Source organism: Peromyscus eremicus, chromosome 1, assembly GCF_949786415.1.
Source record: "Peromyscus eremicus chromosome 1, PerEre_H2_v1, whole genome shotgun sequence".
NCBI lineage: Eukaryota > Metazoa > Chordata > Mammalia > Rodentia > Cricetidae > Peromyscus > Peromyscus eremicus.
The window spans coordinates 23306684-23334285 of NC_081416.1; the positions used below are offsets into that span (position 1 = coordinate 23306684).

General features: G+C 39.1%; 1 protein-coding gene across 3 annotated transcripts; it reads right to left on the reverse strand.

The window, feature by feature from the left end:
• Positions 1-1383: 1383 nt before the first annotated feature.
• On the reverse strand, positions 1384-25644 carry LOC131896344 (cytochrome P450 2C42-like). Of its 3 annotated transcripts, XM_059246952.1 has the most exons (9): positions 25477-25644; positions 22463-22625; positions 22117-22266; positions 20140-20300; positions 18298-18474; positions 15669-15810; positions 13579-13766; positions 6873-7014; positions 1384-1565 (listed from the first exon to the last, which is right to left on the reverse strand). In XM_059246952.1, exons 1-9 carry the CDS (start codon positions 25642-25644, stop codon positions 1384-1386), a joined length of 1473 nt encoding a protein of 490 aa, XP_059102935.1. The 3 variants fall into 3 exon arrangements, with proteins under 3 accessions (XP_059102935.1, XP_059102941.1, XP_059102949.1); XM_059246958.1 differs by lacking the exon at positions 22117-22266; XM_059246966.1 differs by lacking the exon at positions 18298-18474.
• Between the last annotated feature and the right edge of the window lie 1958 nt (positions 25645-27602).

Below are 27602 nucleotides of genomic sequence, written 5' to 3' on the forward strand. Positions count from 1 at the left end.
CTTGAGTTTAAGTGTAAGGGCTAGCCAATAGTAAGCTGAGCAGTTTTAATTAATATAAGCCTCTTTGTGTTTATTTGGGGGATGCAAGTGAGAGAGATTTGTCCCGACTGCTGGCAGGCTGGGACACAGAAAAACTTTCTACTACATGGAGGTGCTCCTCAGCTCGTCTCTGTTTCAACTCTATGTCTCCTTTAATGCTAGATAACACTAAACACAGGGGACTTTCTACCTCCTCCCCTTATGGCAACTGTGCTGACCATTATGTGGACTTGCATGTACTTCGGGGACTCTATTTCTTTCTTACCTGAATTGTGCCTGAAAGATTGAAACTAGAACAAAACATTAAAAATCTTTCTTATTAAGAACATACAGAAAAGGTTTTTGTATTGATTTTTATCTCCTCAAATTCATCCTAATAAAAACTTAAGTCATTCCTAAGATTGTTATGAATGTACCTGAATGAATTAAAGTTAATCATGTAGTGACCCTCCCACTAAGTTCTTTCATATAAAATAAATGGATCCAAGATTCAAGAAAAAAATTTTAAATGTCTTAATGATTTTGTGGGATCATCAAAGAAGTATATTTCATAAAAGGCATTCCCAAGTGCCATGTTCATGGTAACATTAACAAATGGAAAGAAGTCATATCAATGTAGAATTCTCTCACTGTTTGAGCTTTTATTTCCCTTTTGAACATAATTTTTCTCATTCAGTTCCAAACCTGAAATAATTATTGGTGACACCCAGCTAAAGAGCCTTCCATCTCTTGCTCTTATTCAGTACATAACATGATGAAGAAACAAAGGCACCTTGGAACATTATCTTAATCCATTTTTACCTGCCTTATGAACAAAAGGAGGACAGATCATCAGGGTGTGAGAGAACATACATGGAATCCCAGCATGTGGTAAATAGAAGCAGAAAGATGTGAAATTTAAGGTCATGTTCAGCTGCATAGAGTTTGAGTACAGCCTGGACACCATGAGACCATATCAAAAAAAAAAAAAAAAAAGAGGAAACTTTAAAAACTGACCAGAATTATAATGCTTTTATTTAAAACACACAAGGGCTAGGTGATGCTGAACTTCACCTCACATTATAATCATTTTTTTCAGTTTTAGCTTTACAGTAATAATATATTAATAATTTGGCATGAGATAAGAGTCAGCAATGCTAAAGACAATAAATCATTGCACAGCATAAGGAATTCCAGATGTGTTTGGGGGTGACCCTAGAAGTTAGCCAGAATGGAAGACAGGCATTCCCTGGATCTTGAGGAGATGAGGCAATGTGAGATGGGAGGCCAGGGAGACACGCCTGACAAAAGAGGTCAACTGTAACCTGTAGGAAGAGACTGCAGAAAGAAGCACGTGGTGTTCTTTCAGACTGGGATGAAGCAGATCCGGAACTCAGGTGGCACAGAAACAAATCCATTGGCAACTGCAGTAGTATCAAGGTCTTTTAGGTCAACTGGAGATTTCAGATTAAAGTTCTGCAAAATGGTGGTCAGGAATAAAAACAACTCCATTCGGGCCAGGCCTTCTCCTACACAAATTCGTTTTCCTACAAATAAGAAAGAATATGTCTAAAGAATACATATCTATCAAGGAATTTCATACTTAGACAGCTCCCCAGGAAGCAGACAAAGAGATCCTGGATAGATGAATGTACTTTCACTTAAGAAGGTGGACTTCTGCCGGGCGGTGGTGGCGCACGCCTTTAATCCCAGCACTCGGGAGGCAGAGCCAGGCGGATCTCTGTGAGTTCGAGGCCAGCCTGGGCTACCAAGTGAATCCCAGGAAAGGCGCAAAGCTACACAGAGAAACCCTGTCTCGAAAACCCAAAAAAAAAAAAAAGAAAGAAAGAAAGAAAAAAAAGAAGGTGGACTTCTGAGTTCTTATCTAAAACAAAGAATTGGCAGGCTCTTACCCATTTGCAAAACTGTTTGGAGAAACTTTCAAATCTCCTGCCAACACACCTCTTTGGTAGAACTACTTAGCTTTCTAAGTAGTTTTTCCTGTCTTTGTCCAAGTTAATCAACCTGCCACTGTAGCCTAAACCAGCCTATTCTGGTTTAGAGAAAGGCAATCCGTCCCCTGCTCTAATCATTTAAGAACCCTTCAGGCTGACTTGGAAACCAACTCAGGTTCCCCATCCCATGCACAGAGTTGGTTTCTTTGTGTGTTCTGCTATATGGTATATGTGGGTTTTCCCTTTCCATAAAATTTAGATGAATGTTGTCATTATGTCTTTTGTGCCTTTTAATTCAAGTTGGCAAAGACATCAAATCCTTTCCTGTACCCCTAGATGTCATCATAATTATTAGACAAATAATTGGAGGGATGGAAAAATGGACCATTGGGTAGATAAATAGAGAAAAAGTGGAGATATTTTCTCCATATTTAATATTAGCAAATATAACATTAAAATATTTAGATAATAATTTGAAGATGGTGGAGTAGCAACATGGAACACTGTAAGTCTCATTCACAGGATGGAAACAAAGGAAGACATAAGTAATTGCCAGTGGCCATGAGTGGTCTTGCTGGGCCTTGGGAAGTGATGGTGTGAAAAGGAAAGCTGAGTACTCCAGAAAATGTGGAGAATAAAAGAAATAGCAGCAGAGTACCTCTGTTCCCAGGACTACCACCTGAATAAGGAAGGGACTCTTCCCTCAAAGGGGATAAAGGTAAAAGAAAAAGAGACATAGCATTGTACTATGTACTATTGTACTATGTACTAAGACCGCACCATATAGACAAAATAGCTTAAATAAACAGGTGGCTAGCAGTCTTAATGATCAGAAAACTTTATCAAAACCCTCATGTGTCTCATAGCAGACTCTCTAGCCCATAGCTATCTGAACAGATAAGTCCTAATTACAGGAATTAAATTACTCTGGGAGTTAAGAAATCTGATGTCATCCCAAGCAAAGTCCCCATGGATACCCCTCAACTGTGACTGGGTAGGCAGTGGCCACCTGAGACAGTTGCTTAAGGAGAGTCTTTCTTTGACATAAACCTTGTTGTGGTTTGAATACAAATATGAAATATTCTTTAAAGAATAATAGGTTTAAACATTTGGTCCCCAGTTGGTAATACTGTTCTACAATGCTGTGGACCCTTTAGGAAATGACGTCAATATAGGAGACCAGTGACTAGAAGCAGTCCTTCAAGTTTATAGTCTGCCCCCCTTCTCACCTTCTCTCTTCCTCCTGTTCCGTCATGATGTGAGAATGTGAGAGGTCCCAGCTGCACTCTCCAGCCTCTAGGAAGACACCTACTACCCTGCTTTCTCTACCCTAATACACCATATGCCTTCAAAATGCAAACCTTTAAGTTGGTCCTTGACAAATATTTGGTTGTAAGAACAAAAAAAATTGACTTGTACAGAAAATTGATATGGAGGAGTAGGTCTGTTGCAGTGATTAACCTCAGCATGTGATTCTTAGGAATTGCCTTGTGGGAGGAACATGGAAGAGTTCGTAGCTACAGGCTAGTGAAGCTCTAATGTTCACTAAGCAGAGATCAATATGCCATTCTGCTGGAAATTTCAAGGACTCTGTGAGAAATGACCTAAAGGCCATTCATATCACATTTAAGCAAAGCATCTGGTCATTCCATGTACTCCAAAAGTTTGAGTGAGGTTGGGTTGTTTGTAATGAACTAGTTTGTTTGGTGGAAGAAGCTTCAAGACAGGATAGCATTTAGGCTTCATCATGGCTATTGATCACACTTCTTATCAGGGTCCACAGAGAGAGAGAACATGTGGAACAGGAACATCAGAGAGTCTAACAAAGCAGACAAAAAGGATACAGACAATGCTGTGGCTGTGGAAGAGATTAGTGGCATTAAAAAGTAACCATATACTCTGCTCTGGAACAATTGAGAAAGTGGCCTGAGAACAGCACCCAACCCATTTAGGGCTCTAATGCATAAAAATGCAAACTTATTTGAAAGGAGAAAATCTGAACTGAGAATGCCAACACAAGAGTTGCCAGCTCCAGGTACCCTCAACACCATTGCTAAGAGTCTTGTGGGTTCCTGAAGACTTTTCCCTAGCACTAGGTTTCTCCCTAACCCCATACTGGCTTACTCTTATCCCAACCCAGACTCAGCCATCTCCATCCCCTCTACTCCCTGCCCCACCCCCAGTTTATCCAGGAGATCTTAACTCTTTCCCTTTCCTGGAGCAGTCCATGAATATCCCTCTTAGGGTCCTCCCCTTTACCCAGCTTCTCTGGGGTTGTGGATTGTAGCCTGGTTATACTTCACTTTGTGTCTACTATCCACTTATGAGTGAGTACATATAGTGACTTATGGAAGAAATGCAGAGGCCCACAGCCAAGCACTTGGCCGAGCTCCTGGAGTTCAGATGAAAAGAGGGAGGAGGGACTATAGGAACAAAAGAGGGTCAAGATCACAATGGAAAAAAACACAGAGACAGCTGACCTGAGCTAGTGGAAGCTCACAGACTCTGGATTGACAGCTGGGTAGACTGCATAAGACCAAACTAGGTCCTCTAAATGTGGGTGTCAGTTGTGTGGCTTGATCTGTTTGGGGGGACCCTGGCAATGGGACCAGGACCTATCCCAGGTACATGAACTGACTTTTTAGAGCCCATTCCCTATGGTGCAATACCTTACTCAACCTTGATGCAGAGGGGAAGGGCTTACCCCATGAGGAGTGAATGGGGTGTGGGATGGGAGGAAGGGGAACAGTGATTGATATGTAAGATGAATAAATGAATGAATGAATGAAGAAAGAAAGAAAGAAAGAAAGAAAGAAAGAAAGAAAGAAAGAAAGAAAGAAAGAAAGAAAGAAAGTTGTCAGCTCTAAAACAATAGTCTAGGAAAATGTTTCTATGGGGTCCAAAGTCAGGACTCACTGTATTCTTGATCCAAAGGGGCCTAGCAGAACAACCTGACATTATCACCTGTCTGGTACAAGTTTTTGCAAACATTAATGATGCAAGAGAGTAGGTGTATCCATGGCTGGTGTTCATTGGAACCACGCTGTGTTGAACCAGCCCCACCCTTCACTGGCCCTGGGATGGCTGGTCCTGCCCCTTGCTGGATATTGCAGCAGCAAGCTGGCTTTACTCCTCAGGGAAGAGCTCACACACACACCCCACCCCGCACTCCAGGAAAAATGACCCCACCCCTCACCATAGGCATGTACCTCACCTAGGAAGCACACTAGAGCTGACCTGGTCAGGAACACAGGTGAGCCATCCCTGAGGGCATGAGAGCAGGAGAGCTGACCCCGCCCCCCACCTCATCTGCCATGTTGCGGCCTGGGTGAGAGAAAGATAACCTCCCTCCTTACCCATTACCACCTGTGGCAGGTGAGAGAGCTGGCCCCTGGAGTCACAACAGTAGGAAGGAGAGCTAGCCCTGATCCTCACCAGCTGCAGTGCGCTAGAAAGCAGCTTCAGCTTCCTGTCTGGGCAGCACAGTAGATGCCAGGTCCTTGGAACATCTACCTAGGAAACTTCAGGTCAAGAGTTCAGTCAATGTGAAACCTATTAACTTGTATAAGTAATAATATTTATAAGAAGAAAATAGTGAATATTGGCTTCATTAAAAGCACTGACTTAAGTATCTCCATCCCACATAAGAACTATCCTTTTATATTTCATGTTCCCATCCTTAGAACTAGAAACATCCACACTGCTCATCTTTCCTATTCCCAGTCTGAGTTTTACAAGCTTTTCTTACAGCCTTCAACCCCCTACTGTCAGCTCCAGTGATGTCTAAGAACCATGAGCATTCAAAAATATTATAATTTTATTGGCTAAATGCCTATACTACATTCAAGATGTAGCCAAACATAATTTTCTCTTTCTTATCTTCAACATAAATAAAATATCACCCTCAGCAAGAATTTCTGAAAAATAGTTTTCTGGTTTTGTTTTCCTCAAGTGTGTCAAAATATGTATTCTTAAAAAAAGGTTTTGGTCTTTGTCATCACGCTGTCTATAGTAAGAGATAAAAAGCAGACATCCAAAGTCACAATATCAGCAAAGGAGGTTCCATGGTTGGAAACTTAGCACACATCAGGTGTAGAAATCCAGGAGTTTGCTCTCTGGGTCATGACTTGGGAAGGGTGTTCTGTGAACATCACAGTGCATCCTGACATTCTAGAGTTATTTGGAAGATTTTCGGACACCCAGGATGAGAAGCCCCACTGTTGTTATTCATTACCTCCTTACAATGCCTTGCCTGTTCCCCTTCTCTTGTTGCCTTTTCAGGCATCTCACATGTGTTCTCTGGGTTATCATCTTGCCTAGTCCATCTCATATTTTGCAGTGGGGTACAAGAAGCAAAAGATAAGCAAATTATTCCCTACAATTTTCACCTGCCTCCTTCTGGCAACTTGTGTTTCACACCATCACAACCGTTCCTTTGGGACTGTAATAAACTGTTTGCTCTTCTGCTACCCTTCCTGAGTGTGATGCTTTTATTCTGTACTTGGGGAGACTTGTATCTGCCTAAAATTGTGAACTGAGAAGCACCACAGAGAAGACATTGATTCATGCCATACAGTTAGATACCTTCCTCAGAGAAGGGCAATCTATCTTACTGTCTAGAAAGATACTTCAATAGTAGCTTTGTGATAATGTAAACCATTATCTAACCACATTATGGGCTAGCTTTGCGAATTTGGAAAGGATGGGTCAACACTCTAAAGTCCTTCTAATATGGCTTATCAGTAATAATGTTTTGTCTCAGAGAAAGTACATGGGCATTAGGAGTAGTGATCTGATCATGTCTAAAGAGTTATTCTACAGTCCCAAGAGAAAGCATAATGTAAGCCTCAAGGAATGCCTACAAGTTGCCTTGTTGTATTGAAAATAAATTTTGATTACCTGTTGAGAAAGGAATAGAGTAGTCACTTTTCTTAAACTTGCCGTTCTCATCCAGAAAGTGTCCAGGATCAAACCTCTTTGGGTTGGGGAATTCTTTGTCATCATGTAGCACAGATGTCAGTGATGTTATTACAGTAGTACCCTAGAAATAAGAGGCATAGACAAGTCAAGTTTCCTAAAAAGTTATGGAGCTAAAAGGAACAATAGGTATCACATAGTTTAATTTTTTGATCTAGAGATGAGGAAACCATTACCAAGCAAGAGCTGAGGCATAGCCAGAAAGATCGTGTAACAAACAGGGTAGATAAACAGCTGGAGTCCCGTGGCAGTGATCTGCATTCAGTGCCTCTAACAGCAATTGAGGTACTAAGTAACAGGATATTTGGTGCCAACACTTCTGAGTCTGTTTTCACTATCAACAAGCTTAATATAACACTGGTATCTATCACACCCACTGCTCTTGTTCACCACTGCTGTTATCGCACCATTCACATTGCATACTCATGTGGAAGTTTGTTTTTATACAGAAAACATCACAGGAATGTTTCATATACATGTCTGATATCGTTAAAAAAATATCTTCTGGAATAACAGGACCCAAAAGTAATAAAAAAAATTATTCAGTGCTTTCACTAACAAGTTTGGCTTGATTAAACAAATATGGAGATTTTATAACATTTAGAACAACATGAAAAATAAAAGGATGATGACACAGAAATAGAATCATTTTGTGAGTCAGGTCAGGACCATCAGTTCAGGCAAATATAAAAATTGAAATGATAGCACCATTGTTAGGGAATAACCAACCACTTTCTGATTGAAGACACAACTCCATCTACCTTTCTTAGGATACTCAATAAGTTGTTCTGGTTTAGCCACTTTGGTTTTTGTATTTTGATATGACAAATGTGCCCATTGTGAGCCTGTTGAATAGATCAATAATATGTCTGTGGAAATGAATGGAGTTAATTGCCTACTAGAATAACTTTAAAAATTGACAAGGCAGGGGCTGCAGAGATGGCTCAGCAGTTAAGAGCACTGACTGCTCTTCCAGAGGACCCTGATTCAATTCCCAGCAACCATATGGCAGCTCACAACTGTCTGTAACTCCAGCTCCAGGGGATCCAACACCCTCACACAGGCATACATACAGGCAAACCATCAATGCACATAAAATAAAAATAAATAAATTATTTTTTTTAAGTTGACAAGGCAGTCACATATAATAAATGACTGACAACCTAGCCTCTTCTTCATTCAGTTGTTTTGTTTTTAAAAGAAAGAAAGCATGAATTTGGGTGGGTAGGAAGGGAATCTGGAAAGAGCTGGGGAACAGAACAGAATAAGATAAAAATATACTCTATGAATAAATAAAATAATTTTAAAAAATAAAGAATTCCTAAAAGTTGTCCTCTGACTACCACACATGACATGTACACATACACACACACACACACACACACACACACATACACACACACACACACACACATACACACACACACACACACACACACACGAATGCATACATAAATCAATAAATGTGATTTCATAAAAATTGTTGTAGTATTTAAATATAGGTTGTATATTGTACAATATCATTTTATCAATGAGAACTGAGTATGAATGATATTAGTACTATGTACTAAAATAATAGATGTTGCTGAAACATAAATACTGAAATATCGAGCTATAAATATATACATGCATTCATACATAGTTATATAAGTGATAGAATATAATAGAGATGTTAAAATTTACACATTAATTTATTTAAATTTTAATGTAAAATACAAAATAGAGAAAATTCTCATATATTTATTATATAACACATCTATAATTTTTATTTTATAGTGAGTCACTTCAATGTTTTAGTGAACTAATGTAATTAAATTTTTTTCAATGGAAAAGAAGTCATTTTCTCAAAATGCCTGTTTCAAATAATATGAGGTTATTTCAATAATGAGAAAAATATCAAGCTTGATCAATTCTCTGTACTAATTAACTTAAAAATAGCTACTGAGCTATACTTAAAGCTAAAATAAGAATGTGTCTAGAAGATGATGAGGAAAAATCATTAGGACCTGGTACTGACAAATATTTTTTCAGATAGGATATAGATCTACCTTAAGTAATTATAGAATATTCCGTTAGACAGTTATTCTAAGCATAGCAAATATTCCTTGTGCAAATTCAGTCTTTCACCTCCCTTGACTAGCTCAAGATCTGAGAATGTTTAATCAAAAAGAAATTTTGAAAGCCATTTTTCATATGTCAAAAGCGATAGAGTTTAAATCTCAGTTTCCATTGCCAGTAGTCACAGCCATTACAGAGTTTACATACTGTCAGTAATTGCTTTCCTATTTCAGTAGCAAACTGTAGATACACAACAGAATCCCTGTGGCCGAGAAATTCTGAAATATGGCCAGTTAAAGTAAATATTTCTCTAATCATCTCTTAGCTTTCTCCCCTGAAATCAGTAACTCTATAGAAGAATATGTCATTTACCTTATTTGAACATAGTAGAATTACCTACAAAATGTTTCTCATGTCTCTACTAGTCTTATGCCTGAAAAACATAAATAGGTCATTCACAGGGACTCTGACTTTTTTGGACTCAAGGCCACAACACAGGATGATGAACCACCAATGGCTTTCAATTTGGAAGATGGCTACACTTTCCTCTATCAGATTCCAAAAGCTGCTGTTATCAATCAGGGATGTTGGAAATCCCATTGTTTCCTCAATCTGTTTTCTATTGACTCACAATGGAGAAAAATTACTTTCCTTAATATTACTCTCAGTTTCAAATCTCAAGAAAAAGATGTTTACTGCTGTTTATGCCTTTTGGTGAAAGGAGAGCTGATTGAAGCCCTAACCTTTGTGTCAGATCTGTCACCCCCAGAGCAAGCCCATCACTTATTGCCAAACTCATCAGTTGCTTATTCTTCCTGGGATAGCATTAGTAATTGCAGCCTTACCAACTTTAGTACTCAGTTTCTGAAAACAATATAATTTTGTTTTATTGCATTCTTAACATGAAATGTCCTGACTTCACATGGAAAGAGTAGCTTACCTGGTGATTTAAATGTACATATATAATCAGAAACCATGTGTTAGAAAACATTGTTAGGATATAAAGACTAGGATTTGCATGAAAAATATAGCTCATAACTTTAAAACCAGAATGCCTAGATAAATGCAGAAAATGTGTTAGCAAGCTTTATAAAGTTGTGGATTCAATTATTCTTGGTATTTGAGGGACAAAAGGATGTCAGAAGGTCAGGTAATGCCTAGAGTTAACCACCGCTTCTATTCACATCAATTCTGAGTCATTGACAAAAGTGTTACTTAATTCTGACTTCTTAGTGGAAAAGGAACTCTTTCTGGATGGGGATAATCGTCCTCTGAAATGTTGCATTTTCAAACAGAACATTTGGTATTTTACTAAGTGTTGCTCAGAACTGCAAGGATATGACTAAGTGATCACAAGAGGAGCGAGGGAAGGCGATACAAGCAGATGCTTTTCAGGGAACAGTTTACACAGCTTCCTGTAAAAAAGCATCATACTCATATTTAAAAATAAAAAAAATTGATGAGTAAAAACAATGCAACAAAGTCTCTAAGTGGTAGAAAGAAGAGCCATGAATAGCATACAGCAGAGAAAATCCAACTGTGTGCATAGAAGTAAAATACGGACATAGCCGGGTGGTGGTGGCGCATGCCTTTAATCCCAGCACTCAGGAGGCAGAGCCAGGCGGATCTCTGTGAGTTCGAGGCCAGCCTGGGCTACCAAGTGAGTTCCAGGAAAGGTGCAAAGCTACACAGAGAAACCCTGTAGTGGGTAGCCATTCCAGCTTTGTTCTGGAAGTTCCAACCCCCATTGAGACTTCGGCAACTGTCACGCCTACAAGGCGGGGCCAAGGGAGGCGCCTGGGGACCCGAGATCCGGATCGGCGAACGCTCTCTTGGTTCCAGGACGCTGGATGGTGGAGGTAGACAGAGGAGAGCTCCAGAGAACACCGCTGGACTGTGATACACCTTCCCCAGACCCCGCGACCTACCTATCCCTTAATTTGTAAGTTACGCCATTAAATAAATCTCCTTTTAACTACGTGGAGTGGCCTAAATAATTTCACCAACATCTGGCGCCCAACGTGGGGCAAATCCCAAAAGCCTGGGTGGCTCCTGCCCTCAGCCTCCTCCCCGGCTAGTGGGTACCTAAACCCGCCTGCAAAGTTCCATATAACCAGGGAACACCTACACGGTTCCATTCCCGAAAAAGGGAGCAGCTAGTCCGGTCTCAGCTCCCTAGCTTAGCCCCGAGACCAGCGAAAGAGGCACTCCCCAGCTTCCTGAGTGCCCCCGCCAGCTGCGGCTCGGCTCCGCCATCTTGACTCCAGCGAGCTGCAGTCAGCCAAGATCACCAGCAGGCCCTGCTTTGGAGCTGTACCATCGCCACCTGCTGGCTGAAAAGTGCTACTACACCCCCCAAAACCACGAAAGGTAAGTAAAAGAACCTGATAATTTTACACCTTAAAATTGACTGACAAATTTTGAGTAATTCTGGTAATATGGCTGACAACATTACCTCACAAGAATTTGAAAACCTTTTTGCCTGTATGATGAATAACATCTTCCTGAAAATATACGACCTTCCTAAGGCATATCTGGCCTGTACCATTTTGGCATTCATCGTAATAGTTCACACAATGTTCAAATACTGGTTTAAAAACAAGAACAAAGATGAGTTATTATTGGGACTGATACAGGCTTTAAGCGAGAGCAATGACGGCTTACAGAAAAAGATTCTATCTCTGGAATCTGCTTTAAAAGTTGCTTGCATCCATCTACCATTTCTCAGGTACCATTATATTCCTTCTCAGGTCTTTGATGGGATTGAAGACTAGCAGTTATAGTTACAACTTAGTAGATAGAACATATTAATTATTAGATTCAGGTTCTTTAGGGTAGGACACCTTTTGGAATGATCTTTGTAACATGCCATTTATCTATGCTCTATACTTCTCTGGATTTTAATATGTGTTTCTTGCTTGATATTGTTTGCATTGGTTGTAGTTCCATCTTATCTAGGTCATTATCCCTCATTATTCCTGGACAATATTTGATAACCATTCCTTTGTATATAGTCTTGTATTAGGTTAGAACCTTCTTATTTAGACAAAAAGGGGGAGATGTAGTGGGTAGCCATTCCAGCTTTGTTCTGGAAGTTCCAACCCCCATTGAGACTTCGGCAACTGTCACGCCTACAAGGCGGGGCCAAGGGAGGCGCCTGGGGACCCGAGATCCGGATCGGCGAACGCTCTCTTGGTTCCAGGACGCTGGATGGTGGAGGTAGACAGAGGAGAGCTCCAGAGAACACCGCTGGACTGTGATACACCTTCCCCAGACCCCGCGACCTACCTATCCCTTAATTTGTAAGTTACGCCATTAAATAAATCTCCTTTTAACTACGTGGAGTGGCCTAAATAATTTCACCAACAAAACCCTGTCTCGAAAAAAAAAAAAAAAAGAACAAATACGGACATTTGTGAGCAAAGTGCCTCCAATAAGTACAGTCACACATGGATAAAGTAAATGAATTTGATAAAATTCTGGAAATGTTCACACAAAAAAACTCCTTTAGATACTACAGAACAGAGAAAATTTCCTTATTTGATAATCCACTAAAATTTACTTAAAGCATCATTCTCAGAAATAGGATAGTAAGTTTCAACACCTCTCTACAGAGTAGAAATGAAAAATGTATGTCTACCACCAACTGTGTCCAACTCTCTCCTGGAAATTCTAGTCATTACAATGTTATTATTAGAAATTAAGAGCATAAGAATTAAGGAATATGAAATAGGAAATGTTAATATGTTAATCTAGGTGGCAGTAAAAAGCATCTCAAACTTACAAAACAACCTCAAGATAAAGTTATTGGCAAAGGGTAGTCACCTTCTCAAGGTTACTAGAAATAAGGTCATCACAATGATAAAAATCAAGTGTATGTTCAAGAATCAGGTACAAAGAAATGGCAAAGGAATGATAAACTCAAAAGCAACAAAATTATATACTGCTCAGGAAATACTTAGTGAAATATTCAGGAGCCACTGCACTGAAAACAAAACATAATTAAGAATATAAAATAAGCCGGGTGGTGGTGGCACATGCCTTTAATCCCAGCACTCGGGAGGCAGAGGCAGGTAGATCTCTGTGAGTTCAAGGCCAGCCTGGTCTACAGAGCAAGATCCAGGATAGGCACCAAAACTACACAGAGAAACCTTGTCTCAATATATATAAAGCTAAAGTATAATGGGAATCTAAACATTTGAATTGAAAGCGTTAATGGAACAATGTGCGTACACAATACACAACACATTTCTTATTACCCTGATAAAAAGTCCTAAGATTGGCAAACTGGACTTCTCTGAATATTCTTTTTAAAATCTAAGCAGCTAAGGGTGGCTAGGAACTACCTTTAAAGGAGAGCAAATTCAAAAGACATGTAGAGACATGTTCTAAAGATTTATAGACTTTTAATAGAAACACCACGACATCCAGCTGCCAGATATGAGGTGTTTACCCCTCTTTGATCTTATGAGGGAAGCAAATTGGAATCAATCACACTGTGAATCAAGATCAAGATTAAGGTATGTTAGAAGAAGGTATGTAGCATTAAGGTATGTAGAAGGAAGCTTACCTTGGGAATGAGATAGTTTCTGAATTTAATGTCACAGGTCACTGCATGGGGCAGACTGGTGGGAAGGAGGTCAATGTACCTCTGAATCTCATGCAACACAGCATCTGTGTAGGGCATGTGACTCCTGTCCTGCATGCAGGGGCTTCTGTGTCTACCAATCACATGGTCAATCTCTTCCTGGACTTTGGCTAGTTCAACACAGTGAAAAATGACAGAATAAGAGAGAAATGGCACATTGATCACAACTCAGGCTAATGGAGCATGATGAAGGTACTCAGCAGCATTACGAATGCATAATACGTGCTAAGGAAATGACAGTTACTATGATATAATATACTATATGCAATATATAATGTATCATAATACGTGTCTCTCCTACATACTGTGTGTCACAGTATAGTAGCCCTTACCTATAAAGCAGTATAACTGAAATCAATATCAATTACTAATTTCAAGCAACAAAGAGAACAACAGTAAGCCAAGAAAAACAGCTCTTACAAAATAAAACTATTGACAAAATGTTACATTTATACCAAAATAATATAATATATTTTGAATTAAATTATAGTATGTGGCTGTAGAGATGGCTCAGCAGTTAAGAGCACTGGCTGCTGTTCCAGAGAACCTGGGTTCAATTCCCAACACCCACATGGTAGCTCACAACTGTCTGTAATTCCAGTTCCAGGGGATCAGACACCCTCACACAGACATACATGCAGAAAATACCAATGCACATAAAATAAATAAATAAATTGAAATGAATTATAGTGGTACTGTGTGTATATAATTTTCAAGGGTATTTATCACCCTCCTATTTCGCAAATATGGCCACACTAAACACACTAGCAGTTTCTTCTGAAATATAGATCCACATTTCTACGTAATGATTCTTTTTCTTTCTTATCTATTGTTAGAGAAATTAAATTATTTCTTGACATGTGGAGATAAGGGTTTACAGGTTTCAAGATTTATTATACATAAGCAAATGTTGACAAACACATATACACACATTTCCTCTTTGTCCAATTCTAACACAGCAACTTTGGTGGTATCATTATCCATTGCTTACATCTTTGTAATTACACAAAAATTGTACCATAGTAAGATAACTATGACAACAGGTATTATCTTGGCTTTAATCCTGCTTCTCTTCATCAGTTCACATCTTCATTTAGATTTAGATTTATTTTTAAATGCTCAGGTAGACATTTCAAAGCCCTACCAATAAATGTCCATTTGTGGAGAAGTCTCAGGCTACAAAGCACTTAACCTCTCTTTGGTTCCTGGTTCCCCCCTCGAACTGGCATCATCCACCTGGTTCATTCTGAATTGAATGTTTTCTGGGTGCCTAGCAGCCTACCTGACACTTCATCCTCCTCTGTGATTTCTCTGGTTTCCTGCAGCCTATGACTTATTCTTAATTGGTTGTAGTCACTTGAGTGGAACACATTTCCCAATCTTTTGAGGGACAAGAAAAATAGTAAACTTTATGGAAGGCTTGGAAGGCTGGGAACACCTGTCTTTTATGAGTAGACAAAAATAGCATCATCTCTTTAGAATTCTGGTACAGTCTGAGTACTAAATCATTATATAACACTGATTCATCTCTCTAAAAGTTTCCATGATTTTCTCCTCAGCCTTGATAAACAGAAATGATTTAATTTTTTCATTAATAACAGACACTTGGCAAGAATGTTCTATGAAGATGATAATGTATAGATATGGGTGTGTGTAGTCTATAGTTGTCTGCTCTATAAAGAATATATATGGTGGTTGAAGGAGAAAGATGAGTCAAATTTTAAGAAGAGAAATTTGTCAATTTAATTTGTCAATTTTTTAATATTGATTTCCCATTTTCAAGGAAGTATATGTGTATATCTTGTGGGAAATTTGCACATGAGAGTAGGAGTCCAGGGAGGCTGGATGTGGATATTTGATTGACTGTAGCTGAGTCAATCAAATAGTTAAAGATGGTTGTGAGCTGAGCAACATGGGTACTGGGAACCAAACTCCAGTGTCCTCTTCAAAAGCAGTACATCTTAACAACTGAGCCACTGTTCTTCTGGCTAGCCTCCCACCTGTGTCCTTACCTGTGACTTCTGGGTGCTTGAGCAGGAGCAGCAGAGAGTACCTCAGTGTTGTGCTTGTTGTCTCTGTCCCAGCAGCAAACAGGTCAGATGTGGTGACTGCAAAGTTTTCATAAGTAAACTCGGCCTTCGGGTTGTGTTTTTCCTGGGAATAGTTTGACTGTGTTTTCTAACAAGTTGTTTGCAAACATACTTATTACAGCGAAAAAATAACTTACAAGTACAAATTTAACCTGACAGACCCTGGAGAGTGCAGCAGGAGAAGAAGCTGACCTGTGCTTGAAAGACATGCAGACTACCAACCCATTTGCATATCCTACACCCAGTTTCTTTCCTGGGAAAAATCTCCTTTCATGAGACTGTTTAGTCAGATGAACCATGCAATGTACCATGTTCTCAAAGACACGTAAATAAAAGAATAGCAACTCCATTTCTTATTTTCTCTTCTTTACTCAAAACACACAAGAGAAAGAAAAGACAAAGCAGACAGCATGTGATGTGAAGGCCAGCCATGAAGATAAAGACTCAACTGTAAATACGGTGAAGAAAAATGGAAGGTCCCTGACTCTCCTGGGGTAAGTATACTGCTTGAATAAGGATAAGAAGTCCAGTTTACAGCTAGCATAGGATACAGTTCAGTGCAGCAGAATGGAGAGATCACAAAAAGAGTCTTACATTTTTGGTTTTAGGAAGCTCAAGTGAAGTATATGGCCTTTCAACAAATGGTTCAGTGATGAAACAATTTATTCCTACAGGTCTGTTAGACACCAGCTTCAAATTCACTCGAAGTTACATTCAGTTACGGTGCTTCCCTTTCTTGCTGCTAGCCATTCCCACCCACACACCATATCATACATCTTACAGTTTATTTGAAATTTGTTTACCTGTCCACTACTGCAAATATACTACAAGGTCTCCCAATGCAGTCCCAGCTACCTTAGAGCTCACTCTGTAGACCAGGCTAGACTTTAAATCACAGAAATTTGCCTGCCTCTGCCTCCTCAGTGCTAGGATGAAAGGCATGTGCCACCATGCCCAAAAACTGAAAATAGATTTAAGAGTCATTCAATCTGTGCAACATGTAGGAAATCTGGCTAGCTTAAGCTACTCTGCCATGTTTCATAAACTGCAAAGATGACATCATCTTCAAATTATGGTGGATACTTTGTGTTTCTGATTATTTTAGGAATGTTTCCACTTCACCTGCCTTGTGAATTCTGCTTCTTTTCAGCTAGATTATTTCTGTCTAAAAAATAGAGTCGAGGGCTGGAAATATGCCTCAGAGGTTAAGAGCACTTGTTGCACTTATGGAGGACTAGGGTTCAGTTCCCAGTACCCACATGGTGGCTAAGAACCAGCTTTAACTCCACTTCCAGGGAATCAGATACCTTTTCTAACCCCTGCAGGCACTGAACATGCATGGTAAACAGACACACATATACATGAAAATAAAACATACACACAGTCAATATATTCCAATTATTTAACACTTCAAGTTTATATTATCTAGGATACTAAGTGTAAATTCATGCACAAAGTTAGGCACTCAAAGTCCTTGTCAGACATTGTAGGTCTGATCATGTAAACATCTCTATAACAACAGAAACAAGGGCTAAAGAAATGGCTACTCAAAGTGCTAGAGAGGCCCACAGAAATCCACAAAGATACCCCCACAACAGACTGCTGGCAATGGTTGAGATACAGCCCGAACTGACCTACTCTAGTGATGAGATGGCCAAACACCCTGATTGTCGTGCTAGAAACCTCATCCAACTACTGAGGGATCTGGATGCAGAGATCCATGGCTAGGCCCCGGGTGGAGCTCTGGGAGTCTAATTGGCGAGAATAAGGAGGGTTTGTATGAGCAAGAATTGTTGAGACCAAGGTTGGATAAAGCACAGGGACAAATAGCCAAACGAATGGAAACACATGAACTATGAACCAATGGCTGAGGGGTCCCCAACTGGATCAGGCCCTCTGAATGGGTCGGACAGTTGATTGGCTTGATCTGTTTGGGAGGCATCCAGGCAGTGGGACCAGGTCCTGTGCTCATTGCATGAGTCGGCTGTTTGAAACCTGGGGCCTATGCAGGATCACTTGGCTCGGCCTGGGAGGAGGGGACTGGACCTACCTGGACTGAGTCTACCAGGTTGTTCTCAGTCCGTGGGGAAGGCTTTGCCCTGGAGGAGATGGGAATGGGGGGTGGGCTGGGGGGAAGGTGAGCGGGGCAAGAGCGGGGAGAACAAGGGAATCTGTGGCTGATATGTAGAACTGAATTGTATTGCAAAATAAAAATTAAAAAAAATAAAAAATAAAAACAGATTTTGTTTATTTAAAAAAAAAAAAGAAAAAGAAAAAAGAAATGGCTACTCAATTAAGAGCAGTGACCACGATTCCAGAAGCAGTAGGTTTGAGTCCCAGAACTTACATGGAGGCTCACAACCATCTGTAGCTCCAGTTCCAGGGGATCCAATGTTCTCTTCTGGCCTCTGTGGGTACTAGGCACACATGTGGTGCACAGATACACATGTAGGCAAAATACTAATACATACAAAATCATAATAATAAATTATCTTTAAAACAAAGACAATTCATGGGATTCAAAACAATCAAAGTTAGATTAATATTTTACCTGCTCCATTTTGATCAGGAAACAATCAATAAAGTCCCGAGGATTATTAACATCCAGTGATTCTTGGTGTTCTTTTACTTTTTCCAAACAATAACGTTTTAAGGAAGTGAGATTTTTAAGTAATTTAGTATGGCTCCCTGGTAGATGATCAATGATAACAGGAAAATTATTGCAAACCTACAAACAATGATAAATTATTTTTAAAACATGCAATGTAGACATGTATACTATGCAGTGGGATTTGGGAGAAAGCACAAATATAGAAATAAATAACATATGCTACTCATTTTGATGGGTGTTTTTATCATTGGTATATAGCAATTCTCTTTGCTTGTAGAAATATCTATGGGAGTCTTTCATGAAGACAGGGTCAAACATAATAATTTACCACTGAAGCTCTTATGTGATCTTTACTACATATGTGTATTTTGTATAAATTCATTTGTCTTCTACATTACCAGTTCACTTTAACCTTGGACTGAAGGATAACATAAATTAATATGATTTACATTTTATAGACCGCAAAAGACATTGAGGGACTTGGGGTATCCTGATTGAAACAAACACAGTCCCTACTACTTAATTTCTACAAACACCCTCGACACAGAATAAGAAATTTAAAAGTGAGAGTCTGAAGGAAAGTCTGCACCACATTATTGGGGGATTTCTCACATAAATAACACTCAGGCATATTGTAAGGCATGCCAAATTGACCCAGAGGAAATTTGATGAGATCCAGATACCACCTAGCCAATTATTTTGTCATTCCTATCCCAGCTATTTTGCCAGTTAGGAATGTCAACTCTTTATCAAATACTGCTATCATATATCATGATGCCTGGTCTTGTGTAGTATTATTTTAACCAGGTAAAGATGTCCTATATTTGTTTATGTTGTAGAATATTACTTTGACTATTTAAAGGAGTGTTGCATTTGTTTCACTTTGCCTGCCTAAGGCACCTGATTGGTCTAATAAAAAAGCTAAACGGTCAATAGCTAGGCAGTAAAGGAATAGGCAGGACTGGTGGGTAAAGAGAATAAGTAGATGGAGGAATCTAGACTCAAGAAAATGAGAGAGAAGAGAACAAGGGAGAAAGAGAGGGAAACACCTGGGGCCAGCCAGCCAGGCAGCTTCCAGACAGGCAGACAGACAGACACAGAGGGAGTAGAAAAGTAGGACATACAGAATGAAAGAAGGGTAAAAAAGGCCCATCGTAAAACATAGATGCAGAGAAGCAAGTTAAATTAAGTTATGAGAGTTAGCAAGAAATGAGCCTAAGATAAGGCCAAGCATTCACAACTAATATTAAGTCTCCATGTCACGATTTGGGGGCTGGCAGTCCGAGAAAGCCTGCCACAGCCTGTTAGTTTCAGTGATCCCAAACATTCTCCCTCTTTGAAGAAAATATTCTCTTAATGAATTATAATATTTTTGTTAAGTTTTTTGATGAGAGTATTGCTAAAGAAGCCTGTGGCTAACAGAAGGCTAAACAATGAAATAGATGTCCAGAGTTATGTGGGCATCTTCTGAGTATTTGATCACAATGATCTATAGAGAGGGTGAGTTGGGATTTAATAGAAACATTAGTGAACAGAGATCATGCAGGACTAAAAGAATAAGCCCCATTTCTTAGCCTTCATTTTTCTGGATGTAAAATTAAGGGTTCAGGCATCTTTCTTAAATGTTCACCAGCAACTCTCTGAGTGTCACTGTGGTGTGTGGTCATTAAAGAATTATGGAAATTTCAGGAAACAAATTTCTCTAAGTGGTTTGGGCTTCCTGTTGTTCTTGTTGGTGTTTTGCTTTGTTTTGTTTTGTGGCAGAAAGGAACATAGACTCACCTGCATCCAAGGGGAACTCATAATCTTGACATTTTCATTTAAATTGTTCATCAAGTTAAGAAAATCCTGATCTTTATAATCAAAACGATTCTGGAAAACAATGGAGCAGATGACATTGCAGGGAGCACAGCCCAGGATGAAGGTGGGATCACAGGGTGAGCCTGGAATTGTGAAATTGTATTGAAGTATAAATGCATATGTACATGTATGTGTATATGTATGTATAAAACAATTTATCTGTTAATAGGTAAAGGAACTTTAAACATTTTAATCACACCTACACATTGCCTAGTAGTCATTATTCCATGGGCACTAGTTGAGTTCATGATCTAGTTAACTAGCTAAATAATGGATTTGAGCACATTCAGTTTTCATCCAGTGCCTTTTTGATTGGCTTTTCACTTCAGCTGTCTGTTGTTCTGGAATTGGGGAAGGAGACTTCTTAAAACTTCAATAATTCAAGTCCTCAGAAGAGAATCACCAGCCTCTAGACAAAACAGTACTAAGAACAAAGGGAAAGAACGGTGGGGACCCAAAAATCAACAAATAGTTGAATGGAACACAGTTATAAAGACAGAGATTATGATAACTTCATGTACTAGAAAAGCTGATGTGGAAAGGAAGATCTGCTGGTGCTATCTGAGATGAGAAATTATCCGAATGAACATTAAACACAGGATGGATTTTTGCAGGTAAAATTAAGATAAGAACTTCCAGCTCAAAGAAACAGCCTGCAGGAATGCCAAATTCTTTTGACCACAACGCCATTCTGGATGATCTGGAAATATTGTATCATATGAAAGAAGTCAAAGACCGACTTAGGAGACACGAATGTGTACATGATTGTGAGATGTGAGTGTGGGCATGTGTGCAATTCAGAAGAGAAACCTGATTTTTTATTTGATTTTTATTTAATTTAAAAGATAGTAGTTCAAAATGTGGTCACATGGAAGATACGCTGATAATCAAATTTACTGTGACAAGTACTTTAAAGGTTCGCATACTTAGTAGTATGGACAGAAAATTACTGTCATAAATTTCATCCCTAAGTAGAATAAACAGGAGGATATTAAAAAACACAGATGACACAGTGGGAAAAAAACTAGTTACATACATCATTTAGAAATGTTTATTTGCAGAATCATGTAATTATATATATTTATTCAAAAGTATAAATCAATTGAATGTTAGATAACAAGAAATTTTTGTTTGTTTGTTTGTTTCAAGACAGGGTTTCTCAGTGTAGCATTGGCTGTCCTAGAACTGGCATGGTAGACCAATCTGGCCTTGAACTCACAGAGATCTGCCTCTGCCTCCCAAGTGCTGGGATTAAAGGCATGTAACATCACACCCAGCCACAAGAAATATTTTTGTCTTATAAGAATTGTGTTATTTTATTGGACACAAATTAATATTTGTTAAGCTATACCCGAGTAATTACAAACATTACGTAGCAACATATCTGCAAAAACTCGATATTAGGCCTGCCTGAAACACTGAGATATGTCTATTCTCCAAGATAGTCCAGCTAAAGGAAACAGACATAGTCCCAGCTCTATAAGAGTATGGTGTGATCATTGCCACTATGTTATGTACTGAGTGTTCCCTAGTGAAATTAACTGGAAGGGATGACACAATTATGCAAAAGGTAAACATTCCTCTGTTTATCAGGAAGTGAACTGAAAACCTATATTAAATAAGAACTATATTTATATATTCATAGTCTTATTTGAAAACTAAAGAAAAAGTTAGTTTCCAAATAAAGTTGTGGCTTGGAATCTGCAGAAGAGATACAATCATACCTATTTACAAAAGTCTTGGATATACAAACTCTATTCTTTGCAACAAACAACCTGTCCTTGTGGAATCCCAGAGAGTACTAAGAAAGCAAGCTTGGATCACACCTGAAACGCTTCCAAGAGCCTCCTTATAGAAGACAGGCGTCTGTTACGATTGGAGATGCAAAGTGACACCCACCATTGGTTTTCCTCAGTTCCTCCACAAGACAGCGAGCTTCCTCTTGAACACGGTCCTCAATGCTTCTTTTCCCCATCCCAAAGTTCCTCAGAGTCATGAGTGAGAAGCGCCGTGTCTCTTTCCAGTTCCTTCCATTGCTAAAAACAATTCCTAAAAAATGAGAGAGCAGAAATTAGTTAGGAGATCCCAGTCAAGGAGAAGGGAGTGACTGATGAGTGGCTGCCACACACAAGGCCCAGCTGGGTCTGAGTAAGACTGCCTTCCATCCTCATGGTCCTATGACCATAGCCCAACATACATACATGGACACACAGGCACATATATACATAAGAACATGGACACTTACCAAGGCCTTTCTTAAATCTTTCAACCACTGGGAAGCTTCCTCTTCCAGCAAACTCCTCCCCATGATCAATCAGAGCTTCCTTCACTGCCTCATACCCATGTAACACCACAGCAGGCTTCCTGCCCAAGTACAAGGTGAACACAGGGCCATAGACCTTTGAAAGCTGGAAAATGAAAAAGTGATTTTTTTTTAAATGTAGCAAAGGGGTCTGCTATGGGATGTTCTGTATGGCAAATGTGTTGCTAATTAGTCAATAAATAAAACACTGATTGGCCATTGGCTAGGCAGGAAGTGTAGGCGGGACAAGGAGGAGAATAAAGCTGGGAAGTGGAAGGCTGAGTGAGAGAGACTCTGCCAGCCGCCACGATGACAAGCAGCATGTGAAGATGCCAGTGAGCCACGAGCCATGTGGCAAGGTATAGATTAATGGAAATGGATTAATTTGAGCTGTAGGAACAGTTAGCAAGAAGCCTGCCATGGCCATACAGTTTGTAACCAATATAAGTCTCTGTGTTTACTTGGTCGGGTTTGAGCGGCTGTGGGACTGGCAGGTGAGAGAAATTTGTCCTGACTGTGGGCCAGGCAGGAAAACTCAAGCTACAGGGGTCAGTAATTTTTTTCTATACAGTGTGCTCAAATATAATGGTTGTTATCATTATAAATATATTTTTTCTCATCACAAAATGCTTCAAAGTTTTTTAATTTTATACAGAAATATGATAATGATGGCTAGAGCTGTCAGTTTGACTACAATGACCAAGTAGTTGGTAAACAGTTACAGTTAATCATCAAATCAACATATTTAACATGTGCATTTATTCTGGTTTACAAAAGAAATAAATCAGACAGAAAATTCCATATTATTTTCTATTGCCCCAAAGTTCACATAACAGAAAACCGAAATTTGAACATCTATCTATTCAGTGTTTGATTCTTGAGCAATTTATCATCTGCCTATGCTCAGCATGAAATTAACACCCAGGTGAATGTATCAGCATCATCTACAAAGGGCCTTGTTGCCACAGAAAAGTGGGATCCCCTCTCAGAGTTCTTAGTTTTGTTAATAAACGAATTTAAGAACAGACTCAGAAGAAAACTGAGAACAATTTTATTACCATTTAAAAGAAAAGCCGCAGGGCTGGCAAGCAGGAAGATCCCAGCAGCTGCCAGAAGACGGAGAAGACATAGAAAGCCAAGCTTCTGAGTTAGGCACGAAGTCAGTGAGCAACCACATGGCAAACAAGGAGCCACATGGCAAGGTGGGAGGGGAAGCTTTAGAGGAAGAATGAGGACGTTAGAGTATCAAGGAAAATATGCTCAGGTTTTGAATTTTTAGGATTAGAAAGAAAAAGAAAGTTACGCTTTTCTGAAGGAGACAGACTTAAAGACAGTGTGGCTACTGTTCCATATGCAATGGCATAAGCAAGGGTGGGCTTCCTTTTTTTTTTTTCAATAGTACAAAAGAATTTATTTTTAAGAAATGACATTTAAACAATTCAGATATTTTTCCAAAGCCAATTTTCAATATGTATGCATTATATATAGCACGTAGATTTCTTGTCCATTCATTAAGAATACATGTTAATGAAGCAATTTTCAAATATATTTTAGTATATATTTTTTTCCTCTTGTAGAGGCTTTGAAGTCAGGTGGATAAATAAAATTCAGGCTTCACTCCTAAAGTGAAGTAAGGGTTATTATAAAGACTTATACAAGACTACTGTGACATGTGAACATTTATATGTACACATATATTCATGTATGTAGATATGTATGGAACCCTGTATTATATTAAATTACAGAATAAATGAGCACCTACTGAATTGTATTTTTTATTTATTGTTTTATATTTTAAAATATTGTTTATAATAAAATTTACATTTATTCATTTGTACCAGCCAAATAAAAGGGTGAGATTTCTGGAAAGGAGAAGTATATTGTTTAAATAAACAGATAATCTTTCCCCCCATTCCTTTATATTTTTAGGTGAATCGGCCTTCCGATGTGGTCTATTAAACAGGTAATTAACAAGCCTAAATGAATTAGTTCATGATTTGAGATGCTTGGAATGTTAAGTATCCACCTAGACTAAAGAAATAGTTTTCCTTTACTGGGCATCTAATGCTATTTTAACTTTTTTTTTCCCCATAGAGATCCTGATTTAGAAGCTCTATGATAAGCACAAGTGACTTTCAAATGACTTCAAGATTATTCTATTGCCCAGCCTAGTTTGCAGGGTGCAACCATTACAAATAAGCTCTACATAGGATGCCAGGGCACCAGCATTTCCTAGAAAAATAAGTTCTTCAAACAGCATTTTTGTCCCCAGAATGGGGATGTGTTCAAAATTCTAAAACTAACAATTGGACCCTGACCAACTTCTTGTTCCTGTCATGTCTTATGTTGTTCAGACTCATAACTATTTCCTGGACATCAATAGAGGTTGATTCTTCACAGAAGTTCTATTTGTTCAGCCAATGTAAATAAAGTGCATGGCTAAGGTATGTGAAGGAAATTTCCACAATAATCACTTTTCTTGTTTATCTTCAGCCTAAAATCACAGCAAACAACTATTAATAACAACAACTGTGCCAGGTGGTGGTGGTGCTCACCTTTAATCCCAGCACTCAGGAGGCAGAAGCAGGCAACTCTCTTGAGTTCGAGGCCAGACTGGTCTACAGAGTAAGTTCCAGGACAACCAAGGATATACAGAGAAACCCTGTCTTGAAAATAAAAAAAAGAAAGAAAGAAAGACAAAGCTGTGCAAAGAACAACAAAAAATTACAACTTTGCCATACTACTGAACACCTACTAACATTTCCCTACCCACATCACACTACTTCAGTCTATGATTTCTGATGATGACATGATACAAAATGCAGTTGGAACATCAAAGTTCAGGAGACAGACTTGCAATCATGTACTATACAGGGCATGCCCAGGCATGCCTCCCTTAAACAGTAGTTCATTTACTTCCTTCTGAATGCTACTCAGAAAACCAAATATGTACTTACATCCCTTAGTGACTGGCTGATGTTCTTAAGATCTACCTGAAGAATATTTCCAATGATTGGGAGAGGAGTGGGTCCAGGAGGAAGCTTTCTTCTCTGAGAGCTCTGCCTCCATAGTGAAAGGAGAAGCAGACATGAGAGAACAAGCCCCAGAAACACACCTAGAACCATCGCTGCCTTCTCTTCTTACTGACATGAATGTGTGCTTACAACACAAAGCTTATATAATGAAGTTTGCTAATCCACCTGGGAGTCTCTGATGCAGAACAGACCAATCAGGGACAAGACTCTCCTCCCAGTGAACTTTGTTCCCTCATTGAGATCACAGCAAACAGTCCATTACCTTTGTTTTCTTTTATTCCAGGTCCACCTGTGGAGGACTGTGTTTTCATTTTATTGGATTGGAGCCTTGAAGTTTGAGGAAACTGTTGTTCGAATGTGTAGCCGTAATTGAAATGGAAGACTGAAACACATTATTTCATCCTAGAAAACAGGAAAAGTTTTCAAAATTCTGGATTCCCAGTTTAATGATCATTGAGAACTTACGTTGAAGAAATTCAGTATTTTTCTATAACTTGTATATAAAGATATGAAATGCTACATAATACTATAAATTTTTCATTAACTAAAAGAAGCCTTTTTATTTTTTATTAATTGAATTTTTTCCTTTATTTTATGTGCTGATCACAGTTTCCCCTTCCTCCTCTCCTCCCCTGCCTTCCACTCACCCCCCACCCACCCATCCATTCATCTCTCCATTCAGAAATGAGAAGGCCTCCTATGAGCATCAACAAAACGTGGCATATCAAGTTGAGGCAGGACCAAGCTCCTCCCACTTCATCAAGGATAGGCGAGGCAACCCAGCACTGGGAACAGGTTCCCAAAAGCCAGCTCAACTGTCAAGGATAGGTCCTGATCACACTGCTAGAAGCCCCACAAACAAACAAAGCTACACAACTGTCACACACGTGCAGAGAGCCTAGGTCGGTCCCATGCAGGTTCCCTAGCTGTTGGTCCAGAGTCCATGAGCTCCAAGAGATAAGTCAGCGGTCTTTGTGGGTTCCCCCTTTCCCCTGCCCCATGGCTCATATACTCTTTCCCCCTTTTCAATAGGACTCCCAGAGCTCTGACCAGTGCTTAGCTACGGATCTCTGCATCTGCTTCCATCAGTTACTGGGTGAAGACTCTCTGATGACAATTAGGGTAGTCACCAATCTGATTATAGGAGACAGACAGGATAGGCACCCTCTCCACTATTGCTAGGAGTCTTAGCTGGGGTCATCTACCAGTGCCTGAGGGTCAGTCTGCAGCAGCACAGAGCTCAAAGGGAAATTTGGCATACTATGACTTCTTTATCTGAGGGGGTAGGGGAAAAGACACTCACACTCTCCTGATGGTTTCCTTCTTTATTCTTCTGAATCATTCTAGTTCTGCATTCTCTCTCTATAGCTTATATACTCCCAACAAAAGCTTTCAGGCAATATAGACATTACAATGGGGTAACATTCTATTTTTCAAGTGAATGATTACAATGAATACAGGTAAAAACATGTCTTTCATCTCCCTTACATGATTAAAACAAAGTCATCTTAAGAACCCACACACTTTTACATATAAGCAATTTGTTACAGATTAACAGAGTGTGAGCAAGCAGGATATTTTTCTCAGCCATATCTTTTGTTGACAGGCTGCATATTGCGGTTACAAAGAAAAAATCAATCACTTTATTACTTATCTTGAAAGATAATCTTGTAAGAAATCTTAAAGAAATCACAAACCTAAACTTTTATACATGAAAAATAATCAGTCAGTTGTACTTTAAATCCTCAGGGTGCATACCTATTCATCAATAGCTTTTTATATCAGAAGATTGAGGGCAAAAATGGTTACATGGAATTAATCATCGTCTTTGTTCACCAACCAACCCTAGTGAGGAAAATAGGTCAGCTGGTAATAATTGGGCTGCTTTGTAATTTTGACCCTCACCAAATGAATCTTTAACTCAGCTATGTGTCCTTGTGAACTTTAGATTGTTTTCTAGGTTTTTTTTATCTCAAAACAATTATCAAAAGGAAAGTTCATAGCATTAAGCACTTCTATAAAAAAGACTGGAGTGATCTCATACTAGC